At 36.3% G+C, this 26,676-nt stretch overlaps 1 protein-coding gene across 8 annotated transcripts in view; it reads right to left on the bottom strand.

The window, feature by feature from the left end:
- CCSER2 (coiled-coil serine rich protein 2) overlaps positions 1-26,676 on the bottom strand; it is a 168,498-nt gene that overhangs the window by 12,128 nt on the left and 129,694 nt on the right. For 2 of the 8 annotated variants that reach the window (XM_046652863.1, XM_046652864.1), the window contains exons 8-10: positions 26,554-26,634; positions 24,905-24,991; positions 19,707-19,796 (exon numbers count right to left, since the gene is read on the bottom strand). The exons of 1 other annotated variant lie outside the window; for it this stretch is intronic. In XM_046652863.1, the coding sequence (XP_046508819.1) occupies positions 19,707-19,796; positions 24,905-24,991; positions 26,554-26,634 (258 nt within the window). Of the gene's footprint in view, positions 1-4,443; positions 4,577-19,706; positions 19,797-24,904; positions 24,992-26,553; positions 26,635-26,676 lie in introns of all 8 variants that reach the window. 5 more of the 8 variants (XM_046652867.1, XM_046652868.1, XM_046652869.1 and 2 more) reach the window with 5 other exon arrangements.

Raw genomic sequence — 26,676 nt, 5'->3', positions numbered from 1 at the left:
GCCTCGGTTTACGGGACGGCCTCCTGGACCATGAGTCTGATGCACATTTCTAGTCAATTAACCACTAACTATGGTAAACAGCACATGAAATTAGCCATAAAAATGGACAAAGTGCCATAGTCTATATTAACTACAATTAAGAATATAGCTCACTGTAAAATCAAATTGTTCAGTTTTTACTGAGTTGTTCTAGTTTCCATTTCACTGGAAAATATTTTATTTTTATGAAAAGTCACTCCCAGAGCTAATTTCTCATTAAACACTGAAGCTGATGCTACCCTTACATTGAAAATTGACTACAGTCACAGGGTGGAGCCAATCAGATGGAGCCACGTTAATGTACACCTTACGAGCACGTGTGACAGTTCATCAATACACACCAGTGTCCCTAGAAAGAGCACACTCTTGATTAAGTAACATCCTTCTAAGAATCCAGCTAGGAGAGTGCTGACACTGATCTATATACAAGGATAAACTGCATTGCAGTAGAATCTCTGTTTAATAGAGAAAAATGGAAACAACATCAATGCCCCAAATAGGAAAAGATTAAAAAATCAGAGTATATCCACAGGATAATGTAGTATCGTGAAGCCATTAAAATAACGTTTTCAAGAAATATTTACTACATGAAAAATGTTCCTATGACGACACTACATGAAAAAACGCAAAACAGAAAATTAAGAAGAAAATATGAGAGTATCATGTGTCCTAAGAGAAAGTACTGTTTCATGAATCTTTCATCAGAATTTTAAATACATCACACGTGTGCTGAGCTGTAAATACATAGTTTGATAAAGTAAATACATACTGGGTTGTGATATAAAATGAATTTTAAAGTTTCACTTGTCAAGAAGGTTTGCAAAACACTCCCTGAAGATTATAAGAGGAAAAGGAGGAAATAAGACAATATAATTGTCATTCTTAATCTAATTCCAGTGAATACAATTAGTTATTATTATAACATAAATTTAGAAATCAGGCAACACTACCTCAAGAAACTGCTGTGCAACTGAGATACTAGGACATAAACATGCATTTATGTGATTTTTGTTTAAAAACAATTTCTTGCTTCCCATCTTAGTTATTGCACATAGAAGGTAAAGGCAGGTAAGAGTTCTAAATTCTCTCATGCCAGGTGTTAAAGAGCAAATTTTAAAAGTCTGTTTAGGCATGATAGGCAATAGGTACTATTTCAAAATACAGTTTTGAAAAGTCAGGTATTTCTAAAAGCATATGCTCTGGCAAGAAATGCTATTTGAGATTACCATTAAGGCTTTTTACTTGCCAACAGTCATGATTTCTATTAAATTTTCCGACAATGAGGTAGGTTATTTATCATCCCTAATTTTACACAGTTGAAATTAGAAAGACTAAACCCATGCCAGTGAAGTCATGTGGACAAAAGCTGAAGTGCTCAATGAAAACATAAAGACCACATATGTCTAAATGTAGATATTTTTGTTAATTCAAAGGAAAATTTAATTTGAAATCAGAAGATAAGCATCATCAAGTTGAGACTAGTAATATACTCGAAAAAAGAAATGTAAGTCATAACGTCCTAGAAGGAAAAAAAATGCTGAAAGACCAGGATTTTCCTTTTATCTGCATTTTCCTAGAGTTATTCTTAAATTCAGCAAGAACATCCTTGGTCAGTGCAGCTTTCTTGAGTGGCCAGAGCCAAGTATTTCCTGTGAACATTAGCCATTTCACTCTCTGCATGTCTAGAACAGGCTATCTTTTTATGCTGAAAGGTCTACTACTCTTATACATTTTTTTGAAACCAAAACCAGATTGCCTTACTGAAACTCACATCCAAGCGCACCTGGCTTCTGCATTCAGAAGAAAAGGCAGTTCACTTAGGCTGATGTTCAAGAGGGCATCAGAAAGAACTTACTAATGAAACAGACTATAACACAGAACAACTCCCTCCACTACCTACTGTCACACACAGGATTAACCTCTCCAAAAATCGGCACCAGGAGTCACATTTTGACTAACCACGAAGACAAATAATATTTCACTGAATACAAGGTTAGTGTAGGAAAAGGAAAAATCTATTCCAAACCCTCTGAAAAAACACGTGATTTACTCCCATAATTCCATACCCTTCTCCTTCTCTGAATTTTATCACCAAAAATAATAATAATAATAACAATTTTCTTTGTAAACTGCTTCAGCCACTCTCAGGGCAAATCCCCAAGTAGCATAGTGGTTTAGAACATAAGGAACCTTTCGAGCTCAGTAAGAGAGCTGTCCAAAGCTGTGAACAAGTCCTAGTTATCACTGCCCACAAGCAGGTCCTACAAGTCTCAGTGATCAAGTCCCAGGGCAGTTCTCTGAGCTGCGGAAGCCGCGAGAACCTACCCAAGAGAAGACTCCAGTGCATACACCTTCTCCGAGGTGGCTAACACATCCCAACTCTGGGGAACCCAAACTTCCTTTCCGCTACCTTGGAGACGCAGAGGAAGAAGGTTTTTTTAGAAAAGCCAGAAAGACAGAGCTTGATAGCAGTGTTGCAGGACAGTGCTGGGGCACAGCGGGAAATGAAAGGGACTGCTCTGACCCCAAGGGAAAGGAGGAAGAAGCATTTGAAACTGGAGGGCCAATGACTGAGGGGAGGGACAAGAGAATTCTAAAGCTATACAAATAAGAAACTAGTGAAATGGGTGTTTCTGAGAAACATGTTTTAAAAATAAATCTAAAACTATGTGCAATACAGAATAATTAACCTTAAACTTCAATTCCATAATATAGCTAACCAAGGGAAAGGAGAACAGGGGAGAAGAAAAGTAGGAAAAAAGGAGAGGGACTATGGGGCCGGCCCGGTGGCCCAGTCGCTAAGTTCAGGTGCTCCTCTTTGACGGCCCAGGGTTCGTGGGTTCAGATCCCAGGTGTGGGCCTACACACGGCTCATCAAGCCATGCTGTCGTGGTGTCCCACGTACAAAAAAGAGGAAGACTGGCACAAATGTTAGCTCAGGGCCACTCCTCCTCAAGCAAAAAGAGGAAGACTGTCTATAGATGTTAGCTCTGGGCCAATCTTCCCTCACCAAAAAAATCAATCAATCAATCTATAAAAAGGATAGGTACTGAAGGAGGGCTCCACTACATTCAAGGCGGGTGTGTTAATCTGGGGTCAATCTGTTAAACCATGCTGTTACTGGCCGCAGGCCTAAGAACACGTTAGCACTGGTTATCAGTGACTTCTGAAATTCAGATCAGTTCACTAGCAATTTAGAGTAACTCCTTACATGCTAGGAATCTTTAAACAGAGAAAAGAAGGCAACTTACTTGAAGATAAGAGAAGTAAAAAGGAGGGTTACAGAGGTGGCGAGAGATGGAAGAGGAGGAGGAGGAGGAGAAATCCCTCTTCTCTTGCTTCCACTAAACAAATTCACTCGCTGCTGAATCACCTAACTCTCTATCCTATTTTTCTTTCAAACAAACAGTGCAAAAGGGAAGGAGAGGCATAATAACCAAAATATAACTTCAAACCCTGTCTTGAATCCATGCTGATGCTTCAAAATTTTGCCTAATTCAAGAAATAAATTTTTATTTGAATAAATCATTTTTCTTAATTTTAACTGCTTAAAATTTTACCTTTTGGACCTTTGATACTTCACATAGATGAGGATAATTTATGAAAAACTTGATATGAATCACAAATCAGGGTAAATCCATGGAGAAAGCAATTCAAAATGACTCTGATTAATAATTTTTATCTCTTTCATTAATATTAGCTTTTTTGGGTGACTTTTCAAAAAAGATAAAATATAACCAACTTACCAGGTGTACTTAAGTACATAATACAGAATAAACACTGTTTTGGAAAGCAGATTTAATGTAATCAAAAATATTTTTACAGTCAAACAATTACTAGGTCATTAGAAATGTTAGTAAACCATGCATATTCAAAAGCCATTTCTTCTGTACTGTAAAGCAGCTGATAAATTACAAAGACATATTAGTTGTTAAAAAACACCCATGAAAAATGCTTTAAAAGCTCTTTCTTTCAGATGACAGTGAAATGCAATCAATACCTTCTGATTAGGAAATATTTAAAGAAATGTGCAATGGTCTAGTAAGCCTGCTCCCTAAACATATGCATCTGTCCATCATACCACTGCCGATAGTGTGTTTTTAACATAACTAGATTAAAAAACAATTTTTATTTACATATCTCAAGGTCATGAAAAAAGAACACGCATTAAAAACAGATGCATGTCAATAGGTCTAGGGTCACGGGCAACAGGTGTGAACAGCATTAGAGTGAAACTAACTCCAGACAGCTCTCCTAAGGCTCTAAGCAGAAGTCTACCACATGCAGTGAGAGGAGCGTTAATTAAGGAGGAGAGCCAGGAGTGCCGGCTCAGCACATGCCTGCAGGTGACTGTGGACGGGAGAGGAGGTGCTGGGGAGGACGGGGCATGCAGAAGGGCAATACCATAGACGGGAAGCCAGAGCAGGATAGGAGTGAGAGGCACAGACTCACTCTGTCTGCGGTGCGGCGGAACAGTCCGTGGGATCCCCAGGAAGGAGCCCTGCCAAGGAGAGAAGGAGGGAGCAGAATACCCACCCTGTGCAGAGAGAGACGGGGGTGGGGAGGGATAATAAAAAAGGGAACCGAAAAATAGAGAAACCAGTCATATTTTTTAAAAATAACACAATAATAGTGTTAACGAGAAGACAGATTTCATTTTTTTAAACATAGGCAGCTCAAATTACTAAAAACACATCATAATCCAAACCTAGTTTTTTTATATATTTTAAGAAAAATTATTTTCCACTAATATTTATAATTAATGCATAAGAAATAACAAATTCTTTCTGGCATACATTACATTTATCATCATATAACTCTTTTTAACGTAGCAGATTCCAGTCTTTCGCAAAAAAATCAAAGCATTTAAAAGGGGAGATAGACTTTTAGGTGTTAAACACACAGAAACTGCACCAATTATAAATCAGGCAATAAAATAATTACCATACAAAAAAGTTTTCTTTTTAAATCATAGATTTTCAGAGGATTAGTAAGTAGAATAAAGAACATTAGCTGAAGCTAGCAGAACCAACATAACTTAGAAAGACTTAGGATATCGTGAGAGTACTGTATCAAGGTGACACATAGGCCACACATTACACATGAATACTTTTTAACCTGAATAACTTGTGGCTTCTTAGCTTTACTTATTTTAATCACAGATTATCAGAATTGGAATACACTTGAAATGTTGTTTGCTTAAATTTCCTCACTTCCCAAATAAAACTGAGTCTTCAAGAAAAAAAGCATTTGTCCCATGTCTGTAAACAGAACTAGACTGGGTCTCACGCCTCTCTGGCCCCAGCCTCCGCACCGACCAAAACACACCCACAAATAAAACTACCGACACACTCACGAAATCACCAAGGAAAACAAGCCTGCAAACTATCATCATACCCAGTTCAATTTGCAAAGGAAAGCATGCATAATTTTTCAGACCAATTAATCTGACACAGAAATGACGTATTAAAAGATATTAATGTAGTTTATTGGTGTTTACAAATTTCATAAACATCAGTCCAAATGAAAAACACTTGTTCACCTCTGAATCAACATTCTTTGGCTCAGTTCAGTATAATCAGATACTTCCTTAAATTTAAGAGTAATCCTACACTGCTCACTATAAAGCAAAAACAAAGAAAAGATCCATTTTCTAAGGTGATGAAGGGAAAAAATATCTACAAGAAACTAACTAGAATTAAAGATCTCTACACTATCCTAGTAAATAAAGATCCCGTCTTTAGCTTAGAAAATATGTACTAGGGTGATGACCCCAGGTGCTCTGTATAGACATTACCTGATACAACTCTATTTTGCTGTTTCAGAAATGTTGTGATTCAAAAGCTTTACACAAAACAAGTCCTCAATCAAGAAGGGGCATGCTCTTCCCTGCCTACGAGTCTCACCAGGGCCAAGCTTCTACCCACTGCACTGGGTAAAAAACCTTACAGACAGGAATTTTGTAGATAAGCTAAACCAGCAGTCAGAGACTCTCTCTCCTAGAAAGAAGTTCTCTCTGGAGGTTTGTGGAAAAAGTACTCGTGGGGAGTCAAGGGAACTGTGTTTTCCCTTGGATCTTCCATAAGTCCTGTAACCTTGAGAAAGCCACTGATTCTGAGCCTTAGTTTCTTCATTCGTAAGATGTTCACAGAGTATGCTATAGATTGAATATTTGCAATGCCCCCAAAATTTCATAGTTGCAACCTATTTCTCCCCATGCTCTGGAGGTGGGGAGGCGATCAGGTCATGGGGATGGAGCCCTCATGAATGGGAATAGTGCCCTTATAAAAGAAATCCCCGAGAGCTCCCTCGTTCCTTCCAGCACGTGAGGACACAGTGAGAAGATGGCCATCTATGAATAGGAAGTGGACTCTTCTTACCAGACACTGAACGTGCTGGCATCTTGATCTTGGACATCCCAGCCTCCAGACTGTGAGAAATAAATGCCTGTTGTTTATAAGCCGCCCGGGCTATGGCACTCTGTTACAGCTGCCTGAACAGACCAGGACAGAATGGTTTATCTCTAAGAAACGTCTCACTTTTACTCCTTAGAATTCAGTTACTCACATATCCATCCTTATCCCCAACTCCAGAGTCATTGTTATCCTTTTATAACTCTATTTATATCGCATTTAAAACAACCAACTTTGTATTAAATTGTCTCTCCTGATAAATCACTAGTTCTTTGAAATAATTTAAGTGAAAGTATCTGTCACAATACCTAGAACCTGGCAGGAGTTTTAAAAAATGTTAAATGTCCCACCTTCTCTGCCTAACAGTCCCCAGCACAAAGCAGACTCTAAATAACTGTTTACTGATTTAAACAGAATTAAATCGAGTTATTGTGTTTATCTAGAGATGAAGCTGTAACATCTGTCAGGCCTGGGACACACACTACAAGCACCTAAGAATTTTAAAAAACAAAACAGTGACACCCATCTTCATTCCCCCAAGAACGACAAACCACGATCTCTGAAACGGGCCTGAGCATAAGGAGAGAGACAAGCATGCGAAGTAAACTCACAAACAGCTCTGCCTGCTTTGCCAAGGGGCACCTGCTTATTAAGCTGACTGAACACTTGTCACCTGAGTTTATGCCCAGAAAGGCAAAACATGTTACTCGTTTTATTCCTGCCACTTAAAACGTCTCCTTCCACTTCCCTATCCCCATTTGTCCAAATCCTATCCAGCCTTCCCAGCCCATTTCAAACGCATTTCCTCAAAGTTTGTTCTGATCCCACCTAAACTAATTATGACCACTCTCATTTGTAAGCATACACATCTCTTGGTGGGAATTTGTCTCAGGGAATTTTTCTTCCTTTTTTCATTATGTTGATTTGAATATTTTTCCCATTCTTCTATTAAATATAACCACTCTGACAACACTAGCTCTCTTACTTTTCTTGGTGTCAACTATAGCTTCTTGTTAAGTGACTTTCATGGAGTAGAAACAACACACTGTAATTAAAATTTACTACAAGAGGGACTTCCAGTTCCAGCACAAGATAGAATAGATATGCTTTTCCCTTTCCTCCTGCAAAATACAGCTAAAAACCTTGGACATTATATATAAAGCAAACATGAAACTCTGCAAGGTGGAGATAAGAAGACAGACCAGCTAGGGACCTTGAAATCCAAGGAAAAACAGAGAAGAGAATTCCCTGGGCTTTCTTTTTGCCTAATGTTTCCTAGACTAGGTGATGGAGAAGGCAGCACCCAGAAATGTCAGTGGGCGCAGACAAAAACAAAAAAAGTCTCAGAAAAACCTGCACCCTACCAAACGACCAGGAAAGAAGGAGCCTGGTAATACACAAAACTCTACACAATAAAAACTAAACGCCACAGGAAAACCTGGGGCCCTAGTCCCCATTCCCATCAGAAAAGAACAACTGGGAAACCTCGGCCTCCCCCCTCACCTGGCTCCAATATTATCTTATGTGGTTCTTAAAGGATGTAATATTAAAGACACTTACACTATAAACGGGGGAGAGGAGGGACTTAAAGGGCAGTAAGGCTTCTATACTTGGTAGACTACAGAAAGTTATGTATATGTAACGTAATACCTTCAGCAACCACACACTGCCACACAAAGAGTATGTAAAGAAAACAGGGAAAAGATACCCCATGCAAAAAAATCACAAGAAAGCAAGAGTGGCTATATTAACACCAAATAAAGGAGGATTCAGAGTAAGTTACCAGGTACAGAGTGGGACCTTATAAAAGGATAAAAAGGGTCCATCTACCAAGAAAACATAGTGATCCTAAACGTTTATGCACCAAACTACAAAACTGTATAATATATGAAGCAAAAACTGACAGAACTGAAAGAACAACCAAGTTCACAATTACAGGTGGAGGGTCCAACATGCCTCTCTCAACAACTGATAAAACCACTAGACAATAAAATCAATAATGATATAAAAGAACTCAAAGACACCATCAACAATCAGGATCTAATCAACATTTATAGAATATTCCATCCAATAGCAGCAAAATACATATTCTTTTCAAGAGACCACAGAACATGTAATAAAACACACCACAGTCTAGGCCATACAACAAACCACAACAAACTTAAAAGAACTGAAATTATACAGAATGTCTCTGATTAAAATGGAATCAAATGAGAAATCAGTAACAGAAAGATGATAAAAAAATTTCCAAACACTTGGATACTAAACATTAATTCCTGGGTCAAAGAAGAAGTCTAGGGGCCAGCCCGGTGGCACAGAGGTTAGGTGTGCACGTTCCACTTCAGCGGCCCAGGGTTCACCGGTTCAGATCCCGGGTGCAGACATAGCACCACTTGGCATGCCATGCTGTGGTAGGCATCCCACATATAAAGTAGAGGAAGATGGGCATGGATGTTAGCTCAGGGCCACTCTTCCTCAGAAAAAAGAGGAGGATTGGCAGTAGTTAGCTCAGGGCTAATCTTCCTCAAAAAAAAGAAGTCATCTAAAGGGAAATTTAAAAAAACACACTCAATACAAAATACAATACATAATATCAAAAGTTGTGGGGCACAGCTAAAGCAGTGACAGAAAAGAGAAAAAAATCTCAAACCATTTAACTAATTTTCCACCTTAAGAAACTTGGAAAAAAAGACAAAAATAAACCAAAAGTAAGCAGAAAAAAAGAATACAATGAAGAGTAAAACTACTGAAATTGAACACAGAAAAATAGAAGTAATCAAGGAAAGCAAAAGTTTATTCTTGAAAAGGTCAATAAAATTGACAAACCACTAAGACTGATGAAGAAAAACATAGAGAAGACACTAACTACCAAAATCAGGAACAAATGTGCTATCAATACAGATCTTTCTGCCATTAAAAAGACAGTGAAGGAATACTATGAACCATAGTACAGTCATAAATTTGACAACTGAGAAGAAACAGACTAATTCCTCAAAACCACAGACTACGAAAACTTATCCGAGATGAAAGAGATCACTTGAATAGGTCTATAACAATTTGAAAACTCCCAAAAAAGAAATATCCAGGCCCAGATGGTTTCACTGAGCCAAACGTTTAAAGAAGAATTAACACTAATTCTACACAATCTCTTCTGGAAAGTAGAAGAAGAAAGAACACTTTCCAACTTACTTATGAGGCTGGAATTACCCTAACACAAAACCAGATAAAGATAGTCCAAAAAAAATTTTCCCTCATTATCCTTCATGAATTCAGATGTAAATAATCCTTAACAAAATACTACTGAATAGAATTCAGAAACATCTAAGAGAATTAAATACCATGAGCAAGCGGGGTTTAGGTCAACAAGACTGATGCATTATTCAAAAATCAGTCAATGTAATCAATAGGCTAACGGGCAAAAATCACATTCATATACATTAGTATAACAAAAGCATTTAACAAAATCCAACACACATTCATGATAAAAACCCTCAGCAAACTGGAAATAGAGAAGTTCTTCAACGTGGTAAAAACCATCTCTCGAATATCTACAGCTAACATTTACCTAATGTGAAAGCCTGAACGCTTCCCCCTTTCGATCAGGAACACGGCAAGAATGCCTGCTCTCACCATTTGTATTCAACATACTATTGGAAGTCCTCGCCAGTTGTTGCATAATACAAGAAAAGGAAATAAAACACATATAGATCAAAAAGTAAGACAACTGTTCCTATTTGCAGATGACATGATGGTCCACATAGAAAATCTCAATTTACAGAAAACCTCCCAGAACTAATAAGTGAGTTTAGTAACTTCAACAGGATATAAGATCCATATACCAAAATCAATTGTATTTCTAAATACCAGCAATAAACACAAGGAAACTGAAATTTAAAATACAATACCATTTATAAACACTCAAAAAAATGAAATAATAAATCTAAGAAAGCATATGCAGAATTCGTATTCTGAAAACTAGAAAATACTGATTAAAGAAATCAAAGATTCAAATTAGTGGAGAGAGAGACCTTATTCATAGATTAGAAGACTCAACATACTAAAGATGTTAATTTTCCCCAAAATGATCTTTAGGTATACGACATTTCCTGTCAAAGTCCTGGCAAGATTTTTCTTTTTAATAGACAAGCTCGTCCTAACATTATGTAGAAAGGTAAAAGAACTAGAATATATAAACAATTCTGAAAAAGAATAATAAACTAGGAGGAATCACTCTATTCATTTTACGACATTATATAGCTATAGCCATCAAGACAGTGTGGTATTGGTGGAGAGGGACACACAAAGATCAGTGGAACTGAGAACCCAGAAGCACAGCCACACAAGTACAGTCAACTAATTTTTGACAAAAGTGCAAACGCAACTCAATGGAGAAAGGATGGTCTTTTAAACAAATGGTGCAAAGCAACTGGATATTCATAGGAAATGGAGCTAAACCTCATATCTGACAGAAAAATCAACTTAAATTGGATCATAGATTTAAATGTAAAATGTAAAACTATAAACATTTCAGAAGAAAACAATATTTTCAGTGTCTTGGGCTTGGTGAAGAGTTTAGACGTAACACAAAAAGCATAATCTGTAAAAGTAAAAAATACAGATAAATTGGACCTCATCAAAATTAAAATCGTTTGCTCTGTGACTCTGTGAAGACGATGAAAAGACAAGCTACTGGGGGGAAATACTTGCAAACCACATACCTGACAAAGGACTCATATCAAGAATATATAAGGAACTCTCAAAATTCAACAGTAGAAAAATAAACAATCCAATTAGAATATGGGAAAAAAGACGAAGAAACATTTCAACAAAGATGGCAAATAAGCACACAAAAAGACGTTAACATCACTAGCCGTTAGGGAAATACAAACTAAAACCACAATGAGATATCACTCTGACCAGAATGGCTAAGAGAAAAAAATAATTACAACATTGAATGCTGGAGAGGATGCAGAGAAACTGGATCACTCAGACAGTGCTGATGAGAATCTAAAATAGCACGGCTGCTCTGGCAGATCATTTGGCAGTTTCTGTGAAAACTAAACATACAGTTAACCACATGACCCAGAAATCACATTACTGGGTATTTAACCCACAGAAATGAAAATTTACATCTGCCCAAGATTCTCTACACAAACATCCATAGCAACTTTATTTGTAATAGTCAAAACCTCAAAACTACCAAAATGTCTCTCAATTGAGGAGTGGTTAAACAAACTATAGAACATCCATATCATGGAATACTACTCAGCAATACAAAGAAACAAATTACTAACAGACATAACTACTTGAATGGATCTCCACAGTGTTATGCTGGGTGAAAAAAGCCAATCCCAAAAGTTCACACACCATATAATACCATTTATATAAATTCTTAAAACGACAAAATTACAGATATGGAAAACAGATTAGTGGTTGCTGGGGGTTAGGAATGGTAAGGGAAGCAGGGAGTGGTTGGACTATTAAAAGGCAGCACAAAAGGGAGAACTTTGTAATAGTGCAATAATTCTGCATTGCACATATGGTAGCTGTTGCAGAAATCTACACAAGTGCTAAGACGGCACAGAACTACATAGACACTGATGTCAATTTCCTGGTTTTGATATTGTGCTTTAGTTATATAAAATGTAACTCTTGTGAGACATTGGGTGAAAGATACAAGGGCTCTTTCTGTACTATTTTTGCAATTTCCTATGAATCTATAAGTATTTAAAATAAAAAAGTAAAAAAACCCAGAGGAATAAAACCATAATGCAGATTAGAGGAACACAGAGGAAAATTATCTGAAGCACTGATTATATTGGTAGGGTCATATTTTCTTGGGGAGAGAAGGAAAACATGTTTATCATGCAGTTTCTTGGAAAGCTAACAGGACCATCCATGTCTCACCGACTGTTGCCTAACGTTAGAGTCTAAGAGTAAGACTCTCTATGTCCTGCCTTCGCCCTCAACGTACAAGTCAGGAAATTAAACTCTACCATACACAGATACAATGGATCCCAGGCATGGAAAACCTTGATATTATCCTTTATTTGCTAACTGCAATGCAGACAAACTTTGCTTCCTTCAATGGACACTTTAAACAAAGTTTCAAAAATGCCTTTCATAGTTCTGGTATTTGGTACCGCAGGACACAAATTTAGATACCCTTAAATTTATGAACAGATAAATCACTCAATTGCTATAATATCCATATTTAATTTGTTCCTAGCTTTGAAAAACAGTTCTATATTTCAGTTACTGGTGTTAGATGTATCCATGAAAACTACAGCATTATTGTTTATAAAAATGAGTGTAAAAGATACACATAATAGAATTCACGGTGTGTTGTTCTAAATACACACGTGCTAGAATGTGAGGTCGGCAACTCGGATTGCTCCTGTCAGCATTTAGTTCACTGAAATATAGGCCGTATTCAACAGTCAATGTCTAATACTGACTAACCATTAAACAACTTAAAAATAATTGCATGACCATACCATCAATATTACTTGTTTAAACACCAAAGTCTATGTATATTTCACTTAAAATACCTCTGGTGGCATATTTTAAATATAAGTAATAGTGAATATAAATAAAGGACCTTGTCAAAAAAATAAATGCCTTAATTACCTTTGGAAATACATATGAATAGTAATGTAAAATCTCTCCAATTGGGAGAAAATGGCACATCTAAATTTAAAATCAGGACATTAACCCCACATAAAAATTAATCAATAATGCTGCCCACTTTCAAATCAGGAAGGCATACGGTCTAAAAGGAAAAGAACTTAGTTGAAAGTACTCCAAAGACAAATCTTTGTGTTATATCATTCCTTTCATTTAACATTTCATCTTATCTCCCAGGCAAGAACATAAAAAAGGAGCAGAGTTCTGTGCTAGTACATTGTCAGGACTGACGGAAGCTAGGTAGACTTCTCCTTTGGGAATTATAAATAGTTGATATGGTTTTTGGGATATGTCCATAATAAGGTTTTCTGATTTTCTTTTCTATTTTATAAATAGCTATGACAGGAACATATGTGACTATGATATTTTGAAATATATGCATAATCCAGTAAATCTGAGGCATAAGAACCTAATTCTGAGCACAAAGGATTGCTGATAATGCTGACCATATTCCGATCGTTGAATTTATATAAATTATATGCATATCTATTAAATACACTATAAAATGGATTACTCTTTGATTCAATACCAGAAGTTAATTCCAAAAGAGCACTTTTAAGTTCGTGTCAAATCATCTTTTCTCATCCCTCTGCTATAGATAACAGAGTTGGTTCTTAAATTTGAGAGAAAACTAGTCTCAGATCAAATTGCGCACATTCTGAGCTCTAACTGGTAGGCACTTTTCACTGATACTGATATAACAAGGTTTATTCCTGCACTCAACTTTCAGAGTAATCCATGTCAGGTCACTATGTGACAGGCCAGGTGCATCCTTTGGGTCTATCTTGAAATCCTTTCTTTGAGACTCAAGGGAACAAATAAGAGATTTGATGGTGTGAGTCTAGAAATGTTTTCTTTTGTGGTATTTTGGCTTCTCAAGTTAATTTAAGATGTTCAAACAAATGCTCTGTAAAAAGCATTTATCAGGAAAATTTAGAATTTACTTAATGTGCAAAATAACTATTCAACCCTTCAAATACTGATGTCAAATGTTTTTAAAACAATATTGGAAATACACTAAAAAATCTTATAATTCAGTCCAAGATAATGCTATTTATATGAATATGCTTGTACATGGATCAGTAATGTCACACTATCTTTAAAAATAGTTTTCTAAGTTTATATGTTCAAAATGAACCTTGATTTCTCGCATAATCACCACCGAGCTGCAGTGCTCCTAGTCTCTTCAACTATTTATGTGAGTGATTAACTACCTTTCACGTTGTTACTCTTCCCACATTATCCGTGTCACCATTTTGCCTGGTATTCTATTCCTCAGATGATGATATCTGGTCAGAAGCAGACTTCTCCACTCTCCTCTGAAGGCACCATCTTCTCCCACAGCTCATTTTTACTTCTTTTCTTTTCCCTCTTTTTTCCTCTACCGAAATCTGAACTCCATGTTCTTTATTTTCCTTCATTTCTTCCAAAAACTGCCGTCACTGACTTCCCCTTTACTTATTGCTCCAGGTGGCTTTCCTATGCCCATCGAAGTGGACCTGATTAGCTCTAGAGCTGCTTTGTCCCATATAGTACCCACTAGTCCTATGAGGCTTTTTACGTTTAAATTAACTACAATTAAATAAAATTAAAAATCCTCTTCTGCAGTCACAGTAGCCACATTTTCAGGTATTCAGTCACATGTAGCTACTGGCTACACTGTGGCACTGCACAGCACAGCAAGTTCTCTACAGCAGCCTCTCCTTCTCAATTTTGAAACCCAGACCTACTGTGTCTGCCTGCTTTTTATAAGGCAGGGCTCTGGGCAGTTCACCCCTATGTTATCCCTTTCCTAAGCAGAGGATAGCCTCACATACTTTATTCTAAAAGGTAAGACATGCTTCACATTGGAAACACTGTTCTTGAACAGGAACTATACGTAAAAGGGTCATGTAATACTCCTACAGCACGTCTTAGGCAGCTCCCTGTAGCAGCAGACACCTTTGCCACAGCCCAAATGAAGAGCACCCAGCAGGTGATTAACTACTGTTCCCTTGCTATGGTTCAATTTCACAAATAACACCCAAACTAAACCCAAAATAGTTTTGATCCTTATCAGTAAAGCTCCAAACACGATAAGTACCTGTAGCATGAAAGCCAGATGTTACTATAGGCAGAAAGACACTCCTATAATTCTAAGGATCAAAATACGTAATGAATAAATAAAAGCTGAGGTTGAATATACGCAAAACAGAACCTAATAAAATGGTTACTGGGCTAGAAAGAGGAAGGCCAGAAGTTGTAAAGTAAGAACATACCCCCAAAGAGGAATGGTCAGAACCAAAATAGTTGAGAGTGACCCCCCAGCAGGGGAGCCATCCTGGCCGAAACGTTACCTGTCCTGTCAGGGCAGCACGTATTTCTCTTCTGTAGAGGTAAATATCATAGGCTCTTATAACCTGATGACATCAAACACTTGAACCACATGACCTAACATCATGGCCACCAGCCATTTTCCGATCACAGCTTAGCTCATGGTAGTATAAACTGTATAAATCTTTAAGAAAAAAATGCAGTAATGTATTTCAAGAAACTTACAAAGGACTAGCCACTATGGGAATTCATTTTTGATTAAAAGTAATGCATTCCTTCAATTCTGGTTTAGCAAAAAATCAAAGAAAATAGAAATAATATCAGTAGTCGCCACCACCACCACCACCACCTAATAAGCAGGTTAGAATATAGCATGTACAACACAATTCCATCTAGATAGATATGACAGACATTACATTAGATTCTGGAAGACCATATATGAAATGTTAACAATGGTTGTCAGTAGTTAGTATGATTTGAGTAATTTAAATTTTTCTTAAATCGTTTTGATTCTTTATTTTCCACTTGCTATAGAATGAATACATTGTTACCTGTCAACAAAAATGGACAGGGAAGAAGAAAGCCATTTTAGTGTGTTTCTCTCTTAAGGATATACATTTTTTTTTGACTCTACGTCATTCTTAAAGTATCCTCAGCATTCTGTTTTTTTCTTTTCTTTAAAAGGTGTTAAATTTTATCATTCTTTCTATTGAGAAAATCACTTACGCAATCTACTATGTCAATAGATTTCTTCATACTAACATTGGACTGAACCTAACTTGGTTGTGGAAAATTTTTCTTTTATATTCACCCTGAAACTACGCCTTTTTAACCATAAATAACTTTTCTCCCAGGAATTTTCAATAGTACAGGTATGTTCTATAGATCATCACAATGGACTGCCAAAATCTCTACCACACGGCATAAACCTGGGCACCTGTTGTCTTTACCATGATCTCTCAGTGAAATCAAGCCTCTCCTCCCTTCCCAGAGCTATGACCCTGTTCTCCTCTCTATTCCTTCTACTCGCCTTACGTCCTGCAACCACTCAAAAGGGAGGCAACTGAGATGTTACCTCCAAGTTAGAAAACCCGGCACAGAAAACCTTCCTGCATCAGACTATGTATCCAAGTTGCCTAAGTACCTCCACAAGTCACTTCTTAGTCTGAGCTTCCCCACGCGCAGGCAAGAGTGAGATTAGTAGCACTGAGGCACACCAGAGGTTCTGCAAGCGCCTGAGGGCTGGCACTGTATCTTTTCACGTCTACACTCTCAGATGAGGACCAGCCTAGGACAGAGCAGGCACACAAACACCTGCTGAACGAGTGAGTGAATATCTCATTAGCTCCCTGCCCCTGTTCTACTGCCTTGCTTCCTCCTCTTATTTCCAGTTGGTTCTCCATCTTAAAAACTTCATTCGCAGCCACTAGGTGATAACAAAATTCTCTTGGGCAAAGTTATGAAAACTTATGTTGGGCTCAACATAATCAAATTTCCATTGCTCTGCTGCTGTTGGGGGCCTACCACTCTTCCTCTGGCAGGTTCTGCCTAAGATGTCTATATTATTATTTTTTTTCACACTTCTTTCCACCTTCTAAATGGCTGCCAACAAATATTAGAGGCAGTACCTCTCTCTCCTCCACCATCCTTCTCTGCCTTCCAATTCCAGGAGATGTAGAGAGGAAATGCTCAGATATGCCTCACAAACCTCTGAGGTAAATTCTAAAATCCTCAACTGAGGGAGTGTCAAGAAGGGTATTTAAATTTCCCACATGCTTGCAAGGAACGGTGAAGAACAAGGACTCAGATTGTAACTTTCAATCTTCCCAAAGGCTTAGCCATACCAAAAAACTTTTTACCTATATATATATATAAAACATGGTTTGATTTCCAAATCACTGCCTGACAAACTAGATGCTGTCAGAGAAGAATCCCACTGCCTCTCCCCATCCCCATCCTCAATACCTCACTTAAATATGCTGGGTTCCTGCTAAAAAAAGAATGTTTAGAGTCAAGCATAACTGTTTAAAAGACAAAATAAAATCTTCGTTATAGTAAATAGTTTCCAAAATAAAGTAATTTATTTCAAGTAAATCTCACTAAGTTCAAAGAACATGAAAATCAGAGAATAAACTCAGTATTTAATGTTCATATTTAATAATAAGCATGTAACTAAGTAAATAAATATATGTAACTATTTCTCTAACTAAAGACATACAACTTCGTAAAACCACTTTAACAGTAATTCCTGAATAAAATTTTGAACTCTGCCTTCAAACGAGGCTTCAACATTAACTTCCACTCCTTCCCTAAACACACATCTATGTTTCAGCCAAAATCACGTCCGTATTACTGCCCAACTGTATCTTCCCATCTCTTTGCCTTTACTTGGCCTGTTCCTTTTTTCAAGGCTATTTCCCCCATTTCAATCTGTAAAACGTCTCTCGATCCTCAAGCTCCTCAGTGTGCCTGTAGGCAGAGGAACCTTGGACCACCAGGCAGGAGTCTGAAGTTAGGTACCATCTCAGCCACTGATGACTGATGGAAACTTCAAACACCATTTAACCTCCCCGGCTTTTGTTAGGTTATCTAGAAAGCAAGGGTGTTAAGCCAGGTGACTCCCACAGTAGCAGATAAGGCAGCCGGAAGTCTGGGTTTGTCAGGAGTGCGAGGCTGGAAAATCGACCTTCACTTCACCCAAGATCACAGTAAAAGTAACTCAGGAACATAGGAATGTCTTGGGGCTGTTTTGCACCATACACTTTTGTCGAGCAGGCTGAGTAATAGCCAGTTTCCAGAACAGTGCGGTTGAGGGAGCCAGAGATGGTATAAAGACTCCTGTGAGGATGGCCAAATGGAACTTCTCACACTTAGTGAAATCACCCATCTACTTCCAGTAAGACGGTCGGAAAGCACCAACATCCCTGAGAGGAAACCGGAGAAACCTGGAAAGCCCAAACCTCCATTGAGAAACAGGAAGCACGTCGCCAAACAGATGAAGTCTGCGTATCCTCTGACAGTACAGAAATACTACACCATCCCTGGCTGCTGGCAGCTGTTGCTCTCTATGACTCAACCACTGCCTTCACCTTCGTCACCAAACACCTTGACTCTTCCAACCAGACTTTCCCCAGCCCCTGAGCCTTACAGGATTTACTACACTTTAACTACATCACACACCAGTGCCTTTAATAAGCACTTGCTAACGGAGGACTCCTTATTCGTCTGTGTATGTCCTTCCTTAATTCCCTTCCTCTACTTCGAGCCTTATAACTGAGATGGAAGAGGTTCACCAAACTTTTCTTGAATAAATTATTAGCATCAAACCTTACACAGAGCACACGAAAAACATCAGAATGAAAAGAAATAAGCATTTTATAAACTTTAAAAGCCTATAGCCAAGTCTTAAAAATTGGATTGTTTGATTACATTAATTGTCATAGTTCCCTGTTCATTTGTGTTACTAGGATTCCACTGCTAAAATAAGGTAAAACAAGAGTCAAGGCTGGCTTATTAGACATTCTCTTAAGAAATACCTATTACTTGGCACCATACAATAGGATAACGATGACTGATGACCATATGGCAATTCTGTGGCTCAGGCACATCCCAAACTGAGTTCAGAAGAACTCAGATTAAATTACGGTCGGTGTATTTTAGTGCTAAATATGTTTTGAGATGTAACACTTTTGAAAAACAACAAAGACACACGGAATGCACGGTCCTTTCTACTGTTTAGAAGAAACCGTTCCCTAACTATGCCTAAAACCGAAACTTTATTGTCTATATCTTAATGCATTTATACTTCCTAACAACCTCAACATTTGAGTAATTATAATAATAGAATATATTTGAAAACAGAATATAGTTCAACAAAAAAGAGAATACGCTACATCATATGTTTTCAAAGAGTCGTATGCTGCTCAAGAGGGAAGACGGCATTTTGGACTTCCATTTATTTCAGGGAAATACTACTCCCATAAATACATGCAACGAGAGGAGACTGGACACTCAAATAAAATGGGCTACAGTGAGCAGAATGGAAAAGCTGTTAAATGCACATTCATTTATATAAGACACAAAAGAAAAGCTTTAGAAAGCACATAAACCCCTAAGAGACAAAAAAAAATCAACTTACCTAAAAATAATTACTCACAACAAATTCAAAATTTAATTAGAGATTCAAGTAAAAAGAGCAGAACAAAACAACAAAATGGTAAATGACAAGAGAAGTTAAGGGCCTATGTTACTTACAGGAATTCTTCTCCAGGGTGTTTGGGTATATTTATCGGCATATGTGCATTTTTCCTCTTTAGATTTTTGGTGGCAGTGACACTGAGTTGCCTGAACAAAACCACAAATTTTTACATTGGTGTAATTCTACATATACACATACACATGCAAACAAAGCAATTAGGGTCTCTCTTAGGGGAATAAAAAAAACAACAGAAAAGGGCAAACATCAAGGTCTATTCAGCAGTCTCCCATCTTATTCAGAGATTGGGTTCTAGCACCACCAGTAAGGCTAACATTTTAAATAGTCAAAATGACCCTTGGCAATCTCTTATATTGCCTATGAAACACACTACCTAAAATTTTATATATATAAATATATACAGTACCAAGTATATATATGTAGAATATATATGGCAATATACAGTATATAAAGAATCCAACTATAAAATTTTAAGGATCTCCCTAAACTATTATGGTACAAAGGTCACTGCAGCACAAGTTCTTAAATTCGTTTTTGATGCGACTCTACAGGATCTCAAATATCACCAATTCACGTAAGGCTGCGTGCTCACATGGAGAGTGCTTTTAAGTCCCTTTAATGATGTGCTGACTTTATTGGACTGGAATATTTTGAAGGATCACTGCCCATTTGACAAGATCCATCTGACCATCTGAGTTCACAAATGAATTCTCTACACACGATTCCACTCAAAGCATACTCATTTAGTCATTTATACAACACAAAGCAAAGTACCTATTATATAAACTTCGGTCTCTCAAATAAATATCAAATTAAAAAAAGAATGAAAAGAATCATAATGAGAATTTCTCTTTAGTGTGAAGTTGGAATACAACCGTATTATTTGCTGAACAACTCCACTGGAGGTAAACACATTTCTTTGTAGGAAAACCTATATAACAAATTCTTGATTACTGCATTAAGTTAAAATTATAAGTTTCTACTTTAACAATATTTACCAATATTCAAGATTTTCTTAATTGTAATCAGATCATTTCTATTTTCACATACAAAATAAAATCTAATCAAAACCAAAAATCTCTGTACTACAGAAATGGTGTAGTCACTGAGACAAAATTCAATATATAAGCAGGTCAACTTAGACTCTCTTGGAATTCACATAATAGGACCTAACTTTTAACATATATAAGAGATATGTAAAGAAGAGAACAGATAATATAAAACATTGACCTTAATGCAAACACATCACTTAATAGACGTAAAATGTCTGTGTAAATCGTCCCCTCGCCATCTGCCTCCTTTATTACTGACAGGTTCTTTCAGATGCTCCCCTTCTGTGTGGTCCCGTACTCAGGGAAGCACATCCTATCTCTCTGACTCAAAGACAGATTTTGATTAGTCTGAACCAATCTGGTTAATCCTATTCCTATATGCCTAGGAAGAGACCAAGAACTCAAATTAGCACATAAAACATGAGAAAAGTCTGGGTTATTTCTGAGAAAGTGGTCTTGATTTTAAAAATAGGCATGCTAGAGAAAACAAGCTCTTTTCCCACCTTTGGGGCTACTGTGTGAACAGGTGACACACACAGCCATAGCAGACATCTGGTGACCATGAAGGCACAGCCAAGAGGATTACAGAAAAGCCAACCTAGAACTTCACCATTACCCCAATAACTAATTAAGCAGTCATGGAAATGGATGAGACCTACACACTTTCTTGTTATTTGAGTTTACAAATGTCCTTATTTTTAAGTCACTTTTACTTGGGGACTTTTACTTGGAACTTAAAACATCATAAGATAATGCACTGATTTACTAGATGGTGATTTGGGGAAAGACATTAAATAAGAGTTGCTATTTATCAACCACCCATGGCCCAGGCAGATCATTAGGTATTTACATATGTAGTTCATTTAACTAGTACAGCCCTGTATGGTCAGTATTATTTTTATTATCCCCACATACAGAAGAGGCTTAACAGAAATTAAGGAACCTCCCTAAGAGAACATGGCTATGAAGTTTCAGAGCCAGGATTTAAACCCAGGTCTACTCAGCTTCAAAGCTGGTTATGGCTTTTCAAATATATCACATGCTATGTCTCCATAAAGAAAATTCTACACTAGTAATTTCATAAAATTATTCTAAGGATTCAATGAGTAAATGTATCTAAATTAACTACTATTTAACTAGTGTATGGAAGTGAAAATAAACCAGCATTCTTGCATGTTGGAATAAGGTCAGAACAGTCGAGCCCCTAGCCCCTTCAGTTAAATTCCTGGAGCACTGCAATCTGATTTTATATCTGCACATTTCACATAAAATACGAATTCAACACACTGTTTGTCTGCAAGTTTGCATGCAAATGTAGGTTAGAGTTGAGCGCATATTTTTGAAAAAAGATAAAAAGCACAGAAAGCCAGAACTGAAACGGGACTTTGAAATCAAATAGAAAAATCTTCACTTATTTGATAAAGAAAGCACTAGAGAGTTACGGAAACTGCCAATGTTATTCAGCTAATTAATACTGAAGGTAAGAAAAGTCCTCTAATTCCTAGTCATGGCTCTTCTGATGACATTCTGCTACTTTAAGAAAAGCAGTTTAGGGATGTCAGGAAAGAAAAAAACTGCAAATAGAAAGGCAATTTGATTTTGATAATGTAAAAAATGCTGTTGTCTCTACTTTCAGTGGTTGACATCTTTAAATTCCCCTGATTTGAACAGGTGACTTTCTAGAGTTTCATAATGAAACGGAAGATAGGTGATAGGATTTTCCAAATACGATCACTAGGTTTAATACAGCAAATACAGAGGATTTCAAAGCACATACTGCTAAAGAGTAACGCTTTCACCATTTTTCTGTTTTCTTTCTTTCTTTAGGGTTCTGTTAGATATTTCTAAAACGTTTCCAAAAATTAATCGCAAGGTGAGATACTGCTCATCACAACTGGCCCAGCCTCTTCAACGAGTGATGACAACCATAAAAGGATGGTTCTAAATTAAGAGAGACTCAAGGGGGATAACCAGGCGTAATGTACAAACGTAAGGATACGTTTGGAACTGGAGAAATCTGAATATGGACTGGCTATTAGAAGATATTTAGGAACTATTATTAATTGATTGAAGATGACGATATTTCAGCTATGAAGAGAACTGTTTTTATTTTTTAAAGAAGAATATTGAGGTGAAAAGAACACTATTAAAACTTCTCAACATAAAAAGCCTCATCTTTCATTATTTACTAATCATGTATCAATATAAAGTGACCTTATTCATAATTCTTTCAGTCTTAAATTTTTATAATTTTAATATCACAACCCCAGTTTTTTTGATGAGAATAATTTTATCCTGTCCTGCCCAACCTTTTATATTCAGCATCACTGTGCCATTTTACTTTATCTAGATTTCTTTTATACAAAGAAAGTTAATGGATTTTGCTTTAAATCCTCAATTACACTCTCTCCATAATGTAAAATCATTTGCTTTTACTATTATATTTATTACATTTGGTCTAATTTCTGTCACTTTAGTTTTGCTATTTTCAGATATCCTTGGGATTTTTCTACTTTGGTTTTTCCTTACTTTCATCTTTTGCAAGATACATTATTCTAACCTACTAACAGTTATCCTAAAGTATTTCACAAACATTTTATAATTTAAGTATATAAAAATAGTTTTAAAAATAATTTTTCAAATAATTAAAAAAATAATTTTACATATTCATTTGTAGAAGATAAAAAATTCAGTACTTCTGTCTTCTTCAGCATATTCCTTACCTTCTTCCTCAAATTTATTTTATTTAATCTAAACATTTTCAAAAATAGCAATTTAAAATTTTAAAAACTAAAAATAATTTTAATTTCAAAAAATTAAAAATGTATAAATTCAAAAAAACTGCCAAGATTCAAATGATGTATAATTACATTAAGATAAAATAATTTGTAATAAGTTTGCTCCCATTAGTGGTTGGGAAGTTTATCCTACCTACTCTCTCTAAAGGGTTTTCATTTCACCACTCATTCATTTTAATCATTATTTCCTTATTCCTAGTTTTTAATTTCTCTCTCAGGTGGAGTGCATTATTAAGCAATTTTACAAAGATAACTGGGTGGCACATTTTTCAAGACATTAAAACTCTGAGAATTTACCTTCATATATAAATAAAAATTTGTTTAGATATGAAATATGGGGGTAATAAAGTTTTTTCTGAAGTGTACCACACACAACAACTTCTTGTGCTCTGTAATACACTTTTGCAAAATTTGAAGCTTACTTAATTTCCTAACACTGTCTTTTTTCTTCTCCCTGAAAACTGCCTGGGTTGACTGGATCCTTATCTTCAGCTTTAAAAAATAAAAATCAGTCTTACTATATTCTTTTTTAATTTTATATTTGATAGGTCCTCAATTTGCAATATTGTTATTCTTTTCTCAGATTCTTAAGTTTTCTTTGTACCCTTAATCATAATATCCTATGTCTGTCCTTACTATTTATTCACGAGCTGAATCTGCACTGAACCCAGTGGCTCCGAGTTCCGTATATTATATCCTTTATATTCTGATTGAGATTAATACTTCATGTTGCCGAATTGCTTTACTATACCAAAACATGCTTTTGACTTCCAACAAAGATTTTCCTTGGCCTATTGTGATTTTTATGCCATTATGTTCTTGCTATCCGGGCCATTCAAACTAAATTATAACTAAATTCAAGGCACTGCAAAGACTGCTTTCGTACGGGACTAACATGAAATTGTAACAATTATAAAACTAGAAAGGTTCAAACACGGCTCTGAGGGACCACCCTACATTATCCATGGGAAAAAATATTTCTTTAGAATTTTTTACTGACAGCCATGCAAATACTTAAGCCTGAATCCTCAATTTCATTCTGCTCTCAGAGAGAAAATGCACTGTCCTCAACGCATAGCACTCACTTCTTCAAGCATACGTGAAGGAAAGACATTTACCCTGCATCAATAAATGTACCTGAACTGGTGAATTTCAAATCCCCAAAACAGAGGCCACTGAAAATGGACTGACAAAGATTTTCTTTCCACCTTGAATACTTAATATTTAGCCTGAAAGTACTTTTAGAGTGCATATAATCTAAAAATAATAGAATAGTGCAACTTTGAAAGCCAAAAACAAAGTCAAATTTCAATTCCAAGTTTCATAAAAAATATATACTGTCAGTTTGAAAAGTCCCCACTTTACATACTATACTATAATACTTACAAGCTGATGTTCTAACAGTTGAATTTTTTCATCTTTTTTCTTTATTTCCTCTTTAAGTTGTTTTATTTCATTTAATAAATCTTCATTCTGAAATATTTAAAAAAATTAGCATGAAGTATTTAACTGTACTTAAAATACCCTAACAAGAAGCTTTAAATCAATGATGAAAAGTGAGTCACGAATGGTTTCTTCATTTAAGGGAAAAAATTCTTCTCAAATATGCCAGCTATTAAGCTATAGAAAAACAAACAGACAAAAAAACCCACTTTGGTCTTCTAAGAACTCAGTCTGCTGGAGTCTGACATGTAAACAAAGGCCAGTAACAGCAGCAACAGCTAACACACATTGAGTAGTTAGTGCCAAGAACAAAGTACTTTTAGGTGTCTAAGCATCTGATCCTGACTACAACCCTGAGGGAGGCAGGTACTATTATCCCCATCTTACAAATAAGCAAACTGGAACACAGGCCATATAGCAAAATAAATTACATACAAAATAGTAACTCGGGCTACATTTCAAAGGATGTGTAAGAGATGCCTGTCAGAGAAAAGGAAGAGCACAACAGCAGAGGGAACAGCGTAATTATAGGCACAGAGTCATTTCAAGGCAGCTCAGAAATAAGCAGAAAGATAAACGTGACTGAAGGGTAAGAAGGGGGATTTTTCTCCATGAGCCACTTTCCTGCAGAGAATGGCCTGAATCAAAGAGAAAATACCCTGTCAACTTAGTCTATAAGAAACTCCTAACAGTATTAAAGGGAAACCTATTGTTAAGTGAGGCAGGAATCCAGTTAGATTTCATATGCCCTATATATGTGCAGGGTAAAGTACCATCACCCTCTAGTTAGTCCATTTTGTTTACTATGATTCAATCGTCCAGAAGTACATACTGAGGCGGTAGTACAAGCAAGAAGTTAGAACATACAGGTGGATGATCTATCTTTCCAGAAAGAAAAATATATAAGCAAATAATTATAATGTGTTGTTACTGAGCAAAGTAAGCCATTTCCTTCAGATATGTTACAACAAAAAATACATATTGCAGTCTCTTTAATAAGGGATCAGAAATAGACATTTACAAAAGCCTTAACATAGCAAATGAGCATCACAAAGAACATGGAAGAGATGATCCAAAATGCTGTTATGTATACTGCAATTGGGAAAGACTATTACATATGAAAAATGATTTGCAGTTGAATTTAAAAAGAGTTTAGAAATTTAAAAAAATCATAAATCAAGACAAAAAAAGATGACTGTAGATCATGGATACATTTTTAAGCTATGTAGCAAAGGAAGCTATTAAGAATGGATAAATATATTTGACTATATAAAATTTTTAAGCATCTATACAATTAAAATTAAAGTTAAAAGCTGGTGAAAACCTATGCAAACATGACAAACAATTTATATCTCAAGTATATTAAGAGCCTGCTCAAATATTTAAGAGCATTTTCTAGGCCCTGTAGTCAAATAACCAGTTCTCACAAACATACATATAATTGGCAAAATGTTCTAATTAACTTGTTGAAGAAATACTAATTAAAGTATTAAAGGCATTGTTTTATAGGTATTAAATTTGGGGGAGAAATTCCCACTGTGATTAACAAGACTGTAGAAAAAAATGATACATTATCAACCATCACAACTGACCTTTCTGGACAAACATATGGCTGCACATATGAGAATCATAAAAACATCTGCACTCTGATTCATTATCCCACGCCTAAGAATCTATGACAAAGAAATGATCTTAAGTATGAGAAAACCTACAAG

Source organism: Equus quagga, chromosome 2, assembly GCF_021613505.1.
Source record: "Equus quagga isolate Etosha38 chromosome 2, UCLA_HA_Equagga_1.0, whole genome shotgun sequence".
NCBI classification, from domain to species: domain Eukaryota; kingdom Metazoa; phylum Chordata; class Mammalia; order Perissodactyla; family Equidae; genus Equus; species Equus quagga.
The sequence above is the reverse complement of the archived record's forward strand: the minus strand, read 5'-3'. Positions and strand labels throughout refer to the sequence as shown.